Source organism: Triticum aestivum, chromosome 4D (genome assembly GCF_018294505.1).
Source record: "Triticum aestivum cultivar Chinese Spring chromosome 4D, IWGSC CS RefSeq v2.1, whole genome shotgun sequence".
Lineage (NCBI taxonomy): Eukaryota > Viridiplantae > Streptophyta > Magnoliopsida > Poales > Poaceae > Triticum > Triticum aestivum.
In genome coordinates, this window is record NC_057805.1 from 370,270,467 (window position 1) to 370,280,923 (window position 10,457).

Consider the following 10,457-nt stretch of genomic DNA (forward strand, 5'->3'; position numbering starts at 1 on the left):
AAGAACTGGTACCGGTTAAAGAAGAAACTTTACTTTATAATGTTGATCCAGTTGTTCCTACTGCTTATATTGATAAACCACCTTTTCCTGTTAGGATAAAGGAACATGCTAAAGTTTCAACTGTGGTTAACAAAAGCTATGTTAGAACACCTTAACCTGATGAACAAATTAGAGTTGAACCTAATATTGCTATGGTTAAAGATCTCTTAGAAGAAGATGTGGATGGGCATGTTATATACTTCTGTGCAGAAGCTGCTAGAATTGCCAAACCCGAAAAAAGGATAAAAATAGACCAGTTGTTGGCCTGCCTGTCATTTCAGTTAAAATAGGAGATCACTGTTATCATGGTTTATGTGACATGGGTGCTAGTGTGAGTGCTATTCCTTACACTTTGTATTAAGAAATTAGGAAAGACATAGCACCTACAGAATTAGAAGACATAGATGTTACTATTAAACTAGCAAATAGAGACACCATATCACCTTGTGGGATTATAGAGATGTTGAAGTCTTGTGTGGGAAAGTAAAATACCCTACTGATTTTCTTGTTCTTGGTTCCCCACAAGATGACTTCTGTCCCATTATCTTTGGTAGACCTTTCTTGAAGACAGTTAATGCTAAGATAGATTGTAAGAAACAAACTGTGGGTGTTAGCTTTGGTGATGAGTCTCATGAGTTTAATTTTTCCAAGTTTAGTAGAAATCATCATGAAAAGGAATTGCCTAGTAAGGATGAATTAATTGGTCCTTCTTCTATTGATGTGCCACCTACTGATCCTTTAGAACAGTACTTGCTAGAGCATGAAAATGATTTACATATGCCTAGTAAGGATGAATTAATTGGTCTTGCTTCTATTGATGTGCCACCTACTGATCCTTTAGAACAGTACTTGCTAGAGCATGAAAATGATTTACATATGCATGAAAGAAATGAAATGGATAAGATTTTCTTTGAATTAAAACAATTGCCAGACACTTTGAAATATGCTTATCTCGATGAAAAGAAAATACATCTTGTTATTATCAGTGCTAACTTTTCAGAACACGAAGAAGAAAGATTATTGAAAGTTCTAAGGAAGCACCGAGCTGCTATTGGATATACTCTTCGGGTGTGTTTGGTAGGGTGTATGAAGGGTGCATGAGCCCAGGAGTTCCCTTCTCGACCCACTTTTGGGTGTTTGGTAGAGTGTATGAAGGGTGCATGAGTCCACACTAGCTCAACACAAATACACTATGAGCATGCATGAAGAGAGCATGCATGAAGAGGGGTGTTGAGTTGGGCATGCATGAAAAGAGAACAACTATGTTGAGATGAGAATGCAACCAAACACACCCTTGATGATTTAAAGGGCATTAGTCCCACTCTATGTCAACACAAAATTAATATGGAACCTGATGCTAAACCCGCTGTTGATCACCAACCTCGGTTAAATCCGAAGATGAAAGAGGTGGTAAGAACGGAAATACTAAAACTTCTGGAAGCAGGTATAATCTATCCTATAGCTGATAGTAGATGGGTAAGTCATGTTCATTGTGTCCCCAAGAAAGGAGGTATTACCGTTGTTCCTAATGATAAGAATGAACTTATTCCACAAAGAATTGTTACAGGCTATAGAATGGTAATTGATTTTAGAAAATTAAATAAAGCTACTAGAAAAGATCATTACCCTTTGCCTTTTATTGATCAAATGCTTGAAAGATTATCTAAGCACACACACTTTTGCTTCCTTGATGGATATTCTGGCTTTTCACAAATACCTGTATCTCAACCTGATCAAGAAAAGACCACTTTTACTTGTCCTTTTGGAACTTATGCTTATAGACGTATGCCTTTTGGTTTATGTAATGCACCCGCTACCTTTCAAAGATGCATGATGGCTATATTCTCTAACTTTTGTGAAAATATTATTGAGGTTTTTATGAATGACTTTTCTGTTTATGGGAAGTCTTTTGATGATTGTGTAAGCAATCTTGATCGAGTTGCAGAGATGTGAACAGAAGTGCCACTTTATGGTTAATGAAGGCATTGTCCTGGGTCATAAATTTTTTGAAAGAGGTATTAAAGTGGACCAAGCTAAGGTTGAGGCTATTGAGAAAATGTCATGTCCCAAGGACATAAAAGGTATTCGTAGTTTCCTATAGGAGGTTTATTAAAGACTTCTCTAAAATTTCTAGGCCTCTCACTAATCTTTTGCAAAAGGATATTCCTTTTGTTTTTGATGATGATTGTTTAGAACCCTTTGAAACACTCAAGAAAGCTTTAATCTCTGCACCTATTGTTCAACCACCTGATTGGAACTTGCCTTTTGAAATTATGTGTGGTGCTAGTAATTATGTTGTGGGTGCTGTTCTAGGACAAAGAGTTGATAAGAAATTGGATGTTATTCATTATGCTAGTAAAACTCTAGACAGTGCTCGAAGAAATTATGCTACTACTGAAAAAGAATTCTTAGCAGTGGTGTTTGCTTGTGATAAGTTTAGACCTTATATTGTCAATTCCAAAGTAATTGTTCACACCGACCATGCTGCTATTAAATATCTTATGGAAAAGAAAGATGCTAAACCTGGACTTATTCGTTGGGTTTTCTTGTTACAAGAATTTGATTTGCATATTATTGATAGAAAAGGAGCTGAGAACCCCGTAGCTGATAACTTGTCTAGGCTTGAAAATGTGCTTGATGACCCACTTCCTATTGATGATAGTTTTCCTGATGAGCAGTTAGCTACAAAATGTTGCTAATAGTACCCCTTGGTATGCTGACTATGCTAACTATATTGTTGCTAAATATTTGCCACCTAGCTTTACTTACCAACAAAAGAAAAAATTCTTCCATGATTTAAGACATTACTTTTGGGATGACCCACATCTTTATAAAGAAGGAGTAGATGGTATTATTAGACGTTGTGTACCTGAGCATGAACAGGGACAAATCTACGAAAAAGTCACTCCGAACCATATGGAGGGCATCATGCTGGAAATGCAAGGTTATTCAAAGAAAAAGTTAAAAGATGGCATGACAAAAGAATTCAAAAACGTGAGTTTAAAGTCGGAGAATATGTTCTTTTGTACAACTCTCGTTTTAGATTCTTTGCAGGCAAACTCCTTTCCAAATGGGAAGGCCCCTATGTCATCGAGGAGGTTTACCGGTATGGAGACATCAAAATAAATAATTTCGAAGGCACTAACCCGAAGGTTGTCAACGGGCAACGAATAAAGCATTATATCTCAGGTACGCCTATTAATGTTGAAAGCAATATTATCCAAACTTTGACACCGGAAGAGCACATAAAAGAATCCTTCCGGAACACTCCAGAATCGTCAAAATAAGGAGGTACGTGATACAGTAAGTAAACGGACTCCGAAAAATCCACAAAAATATTTTTTGTCAGTTTTGGAATATTTTAGAATTTTGGAAATAAAGAAACTTTTAGGAAGCGTCCCTTGGTGGGCACAAGACACCAGGGCGCGCCAGGCATGCCTGGTGCGCCCAGGTGGGTTGTTCCCACCTGGGGCACCTTTCGGACTCTGTTTTTATTCTGTATACTTGTCCTGCAAGATAAAAATTATATATATACTTCCCGAACCTGTTAACCACCGTATCGCAAAGAAATCCTCTGTTCTCTTTTCTTGATGTTTCTGGTCAGATTTATCAAGCCAGGCATCATGTCTTCTTGCTCCTCCAACAACATGGAAGAAGATGCTTGGCTGATGAAGATCGAGACGAAGAAGGAAATGCAGGATCTCTTGACCCTAAGGACAGGATCACTTCATCACCACCATCACCTTCTTCACCACCAAAGGAGAACTAAGTATCGGGTATGGGCACTCCCCTTGGCTTCCGCCAAGCTTGGGGGAGGTGCCCCGGTATCGTATCATCCCGCTATCTTTTTGCTTTTACTTATCTTAGTTCAATCTTTTGCTTAGATGAATAAAGTTTAGTTCGATCTTTTCTTCTTTGAAAGTTTGCTTAGTGATCTATCATTGTTATCATGTGCAAGTTACATAATAAAGTTAGTTCGAGTTTTTACTTTCTTTAGTTTCATGTTGCAAATAAAGAAAAGAAAAAGAGAAAGAAAGAAAAAAAGAAAGGAAATAAATCAATAAGATCATATATTAATCCTATGGTAGGTGATAGCACCACATAAGGAAAAGTATAAGTAAGAAAATTTTATTAGAGATTGACAAACATAGCATTGGTCAGTGATGCAACTCATGAAAGAATTAATAAGGGAAGGGAAGATTCACATATAAATATACTATCCTCGAAATCTTTTGTGATCGTGAGCCCTCATCAAAATATTATATGCCAAAATTGTTGACATTGGACAAGGAAGACAACGTAATGGTTTATGTATGTTTATATTCACATAGAAGTCATATTTTCATAGATCCTTTAACATGTGATGCTTGCCCCCTATCTTTGCTAGCCAAAAATTCCGCACTAAGTAGAGATACTAATTGTGCATCCAAAAACCCTTAAACCCAAATCTTTTTCAAGTGTCCACTATACCTACCTAGGGATTGAACAAGATCCCTCAAGTAAGTTGTCATCGGTGCAAAAAGGCAATAAAAATTGCTTCTAAATATGTGAGCGTTGCACGAACTTGGATGACAAAGAATAAAAGCGACAGACTGCATAATAAAGGTTGTCATCTTAAGGGGCAATGTAAGGTGACGTTCTTTTGCACTAAGGGGTTGAGCATCCAAACAAATAAGCGCATGGCAACCTATGCTTCCCTCTGTGAAGGGCCTATCTTTTACTTTTATGTATTTACTTTTATGCAAAGAGTCAAAGTTTTCCTTTTATTTTCCTCTTTTGGCAAGCATCATGTGGTGTGGAAAGTTCTAGGCACATATGTCCAGTTGAATATAGATAGCATGAGTTACTATTGTGACATCACCCTTGAGGTGAGTATGTTGGGAGGCGAAACTATAAGCCCCTATCTTTCTATGTGTCCGGTTGAAACATTTTGCTCATGTGTACTCGGTGAGTATTAGCAATCATAGAAGACTATATGATGGTTGAGTATGTGGACTTGCCTAAAGGCTCCGACACGTGACCCTTCCTGAAAAGATGATGAATTGTAGTTGCAAAGTTGACTAAGAACATCGTTTGTTGGTTTCTAATAGAGTTTTTGCTTTATACTTTGATTGTGTGATGAACTATTACTTATTCATGGGAAGTGTATGATAAAAGTTTTATGTTTAAATATGTTGCTATTTTAATAATCAACATGATGCTTCTATGTCCGTATTTTGTTTTTATCGACACCTCTCTCTCAAAGCATGTGGACATGTTTTTCGATTTCGGTTTTCGCTTGAGGACAAGCGAGGTCTAAGCTTGGGGGAGTTGATACGTCCATTTTGTATCATGTTTTCTTACTGTTATTTACAATGTTTTATCCATAACAATGCTTTTTGGAGTAATTCTAATGCCTTTTATCTCATAATTTGCAAGGAACACACCAAGAGGGAGAATTCTGGCAGCTGGAAATCTGGGCCTGAAAAAGTTACGTCAGGCCACCTATTCTGTACAACTCCAAATGAGCTAAAACTCCATGAGGATTTTTTTTATGGAATATTTAAAAAATACTGGAGCCAATAAACACCAGGGGGGCCACCAGGTGGGCACAACCCACCTAGGCGCGACAGCCCCCCCTGGCGCGCCCTGGTGGGTTGTGGCCTCCTTGGCCCACCTCTGTTGCCCATCTTCTGGTATATAAGTGATTTTGACCTAGAAAAATAAAGGAGAAGACTTTCGGGACGGAGCGTCGCCGTCTCGAGGCGGAACTTGGGCAGGAGCACTTTTGCCCTCTGGCGGAGCGATTCTGCCGGATGAACTTCCCTCCCGGAGGGGGAAATCATAGTCATCATCATCAACAACAACTATCCCATCTTGGGGAGGGCAATCTCCATCAACATCTTCACCAGCACCATCTCATCTCAAACCCTAGTTCATCTCTTGTATTCAATCTTGTTACCGGAACTATAGATTGGTGCTAGGGGGTGACTAGTAGTGTTGATTACATCTTGTAGTTGATTACTATATGGTTTATTTGGTGGAAGATTATATGTTCAGATCCATTATGCATATTAATACCCCTCTGATCATGAGCATATTGATTATTTGTGAGTAGTTACTTTTGTTCTTGTGGTCATGGGAGAAATCTTGTTGCAAGTAATCATGTGAACTTGATATGTGTTTGATATTTTGATAGTATGTATGTTGTGATTCCCTTAGTGGTGTCTTGTGAACGCCGACTACATGACACTTCACTATATTTGGACCTAAGGGAATGCATTGTGGAGTAGTAAATAGATGGTGGGTTACGAGAGTGACAAAAACTTAAACCCCAGTTTATGCACTATTTCATAAGGGACCGATTGGATCCTAGAGTTTAATGCTATGGTTAGGATTTATCCTTAATACTTTTCTCGTAGTTGCGGATGCTTGCGGGAGGGTTAATCATAAGTAGGAGGTTTGTTCAAGTAAGAACAGCACCTAAGCACGGTCGACTCACATATCAAATTATCAAAGTAGCGAACACAAATCAAACCAACATGATGAAAGTGACTAGATGAAATTCCCGTGTACCCTCAAGAACACTTTGCTTATTATAAGAGACCATTTTGGCATGTCCTTTGCCTCAAAAGGATTGGGCTACCTTGCTGCATACTTGTTACAATTATTGTTATTTGCTCGTTACAAATTACCTTGCTATCAAACTACTCGCTACTTACAGTTTCAGCACTTGCAGACATTACCTTACTGAAAACTACATGTCATTTCCTTCTACTCCTCGTTGGGTTCGACACTCTTACTTATCAAAAAGAGGTACAATTGATCTCCTATACTTGTGGGTCATCAAGGGTGTATGACATCTCGGCTTAATAGGGATGATAGACTACTCATATCAACAAGGTCCACTTTCTTTTCCGGGAGCCCATCCAAACGAAACCTCGAAGTTAAGCATGCCTCGCTTGGAGTAATTTGAGGGTGGGTGGCCGACTGAGAAGTTGATCCTGGATGCGCACGAGTAAGGACAAAGTGCGCGGGAAAGAGTAGTATTAGTATGTGGACTAGTATTGGCCGGGGCGTTACAGAGGACATCATCTCTGAAGATGAGTTCATCGATAACGCCCCTGCAAATTAGGATGCTCCCTATTCAGAATGCGTATAGGGATAAGTTGGCCATCATATTTGGCTTGGTACTTCACATGATCTTGTACCTATGAACAACTCAATGGAATAAAGTGGAGTGTTGTTTTCCAAAAAAAAACAAGGTGGCTCGCTCTTGAGCTAGAGTAATCAATAGAGAAAAAAACATCAAGAAAGGGAGAGAAAGTTTCGAGGGAGAGCAGTGGCAAGTCTTGGGACGCGGAGTATCTACTTCCGAGCTCAAATGCTCTCCAATGAATAGTAAAATTAAAACAATAGTAAAAAAATTCAAAAAATTCTGAATTTTATTTTGTGCAAACTTTTCTGGAAGTCATGGTAAAAAAAACAAAATTGATGCTCCCAAAATGCTATTTCAAAAGCATTTTAGAGTGCTAATTTTCTTTTTTTGCCAAGACCTCCACGAATGTGATTTCGGGATGAAAACTTGCAAGCACTGAGAACATTTGTTGAAGTTTGCAAAAAAATCAGACTTTTTTTATTATTATTTTTCATTTTTTTGAAATTTACTGTTCATCCCAAGCTCAAATGAGCTCGGGGGTAGAAGGGGATTTTCTCAAGTCCTGAATTTATACAGGTTACATACAGCGGTATTTAAAATGCATTAGTGGGTGTCACGGAAACTCATCTGCAGGCCAAAAAGTTGGCCACCAGACAAAATGTTCTATGTTTAAATAGTCTTTCAAGGCATAACAAGATAGTTTTTTTGTTATTTATAATGTTGCTTGTGTATATATATTGTCAGGTCAAAGTCAATTTCTGGTGACCTTGAGATTGCTTGTTGTGCAGTTTCTGTGTGAAGTGATGAGAAATTAGTGTAGACAACGAAAGGATCATCGTCCCTGTCTCTGATTTTTCAGGATAAAAGCTCTGTCAGCCAAAGCAAGTGAGAACACCAAGCAAGCTTAAGGAGTTACAGCACGACACGATCTCCCCTGGGTAAGATTCAGTCAGTCATATTATGTTTCTACATCACAGTCGGTCATATTCGGATCACAGTTCAGAATTGACTTTCACTGATATGTTCTAACTCAGATTTCTACCGATACGTTAGAAGCCAATCAGTAGAAGTAGATTGGGCCTAGATTTAGCAACTCTCAACGTCTTGCAATTGACAGTTTTTGACACACGAACGGGAACTACACTAACATAGCAAGTAGATTTTTTACATCTAAATATTTTACACGACGATTCGAGCTAAAGCTGACTACCCCAACTATGATCGACTAAGCAAAACCTGCTTGCAAAGTTCAGAGTTCAGATTAGCGCGTAAGCAGGTTCCACGAGGAACGAGTCAACGTAGTCGTACTCCGTCCGGCCAAAGCCGCCGCTGGCCGGCGCCATCCCCATGGGCTGGCACACCCCTTCTGCCGGCGACGATGGCACCGACAGTGGCAGCGGTGCCCACACGGAGGCCGACAGCAGCCGCCGGGCCTTCCAGCCGAGCACGATCTTGTTTGGTCTCGTCTCCTCCACCGTGTACCCGTCGTTGAACAGCCCGAGGAGCAGCCTGGCCTGGCTGTGGTTGAAGCAGCTCAGCGGCACCATCTCGAATCCGCTCCCGCGCATCCACTCACCCCACCCGCGCCTGCCCTCGCCGTCCGTCCCTCGGTACGCGCGGCTCACGGCGCCGGCGATGTTGGGGGCGAGGATGACCCGCTCTACGAGGCCGCGCACCCGGCTCTGCGTCGGGAAACCGGCCTCCAGCGAGTCCCACACCGCCGAGTACCGGTGTAGCTCCTCCATGAACCGGCCCACGAAGCCTCCCGCCGCGGCATCGCTCGCCTCCTCCTCGTTCTTCTCCGCTTCCCCTTCCTCCTCCACCACCGTCACCACCTTGACCCCGAGAGAGGCCATGCCGGTCAAGAACGACGCCACCGAGCCGGTGGGCCGTCTGACGGTGGTCGTCGCTGCGGCTTGGTGGAGTATGCAGTTGGCCACGAGCGTCTCCCCCTTGACCATCCTGACCGTCGCCGGCCGGAACCTCTCGTCCGAGTCCAGACGGCAATGTCCGAACGAGAAGGGCTGCCCGATGGACCCCGCGAAGGCCGCGAGGCGCCGTCCGGCCTCCTGGACTGCTCGCGCACCGCCCCCGCCACTCCGCGTGATGGCGGTGATGCGCAGGTGGGGAGGCGACACGCCGTCGGGTCGTGACGTCATGGCCTGCATCAGAGACGCCCACTGGATGCCCTCGGCGAGGTCGTAGTCCACGATGTGGACGCGCCGGTCGCCCGCCACCGCCTCCAGGATCGCCTGGTTCGCGGTGAAGTGGCCGAACTTCATGTACGGCGACATGTCCTGGAGCATCTGGAATGCCGTCAACACGTCGCCAGTGCTGTGGTGGTGGGACGCGGCCATGGCGGCCTGCCTGCTGGTCCCAGCGACTGAGTGGGACCCATCGAGGAGCCCCTGGAGCGCGTCGGTGAAGTGCGCGGCGAGGCGCTCCATGTTGGACGCGCCGGCGTTGCCGCTGGTGCTGGAGACCATCTCCTTGAGCCGAACCAATATCACCCGTGCCAGCTCCCGGCTCTTGTGCGGGCCAGAGAGCGCCTCGGCGGCGGCCATGAGGAGGTGCAGCAGCCGGAGGCCCTTTTCGGGATTGCAATCCGGCGTGTCGTCGTGCTGCACGGGCGTGCCTGGGTTCGTCGTGGTGGTGCTGCTCGGGTCCGACGCGTTGGAGTAGCAGGGACCGTCCGTGAACATGGTTGGGTGCTCGTCGGGCTTGCCGATGAGAGCGTCATCGCAGAGCATGGACTCGATCAGACCGTGGAGGTCGTGGCCGCCGTCGTCGGAGCAGAACAGGCCCCAGTCGGCGACCGGGGAGAGCGCATTCCACCCGTACAGCCCCATGCCGTCGTCAAGAGAGGAGGACGGGGACGTGGAGATGGAGCTATAGCCGGAGATCTCGAGATCCCCGACCACGTCCTCCATGGTTACGTCCATGGCTTCCTCGTTGTCACGCTGTACTTGCTGTCTCCACGTTGGAATGTTTTGGCGCGTGGGAGCAGAGGGGAGAGCGGTGGGCAGGGAGCACGGATTTTACAAGTACAGAAGGACACGGGAGCTCGCTTATTTATAGTCATGGAGGAGGGGGTTCCATCCAGGGCGCCGGGACTCGGCAAAACCGGCATTGGCTCGAGCAGCAGGTTCTAGCCTCCCAACTGGGCCTAAAATATTGTGTACCATGGGCGGAGTTTGTTTTTCTCGTTAAATCACATGGATCGTTAATTCTTTTTTGAGCAACGAGGCAAGCACTCTACCGATTGCATTAAGCAAGAAGA

The 10,457-nt window shown here is 43.6% G+C and overlaps 1 protein-coding gene across 1 annotated transcript; it reads right to left on the reverse strand.

The window, feature by feature from the left end:
- Positions 1 to 8,276: 8,276 nt before the first annotated feature.
- Positions 8,277 to 10,185, reverse strand: LOC123100056 (protein NODULATION SIGNALING PATHWAY 2). The gene has a single exon (XM_044522047.1). The coding sequence runs from the start codon at positions 10,117 to 10,119 to the stop codon at positions 8,434 to 8,436; it is 1,686 nt and encodes a 561-aa protein (XP_044377982.1). The 5' UTR covers positions 10,120 to 10,185; the 3' UTR covers positions 8,277 to 8,433.
- Positions 10,186 to 10,457: the final 272 nt, after the last annotated feature.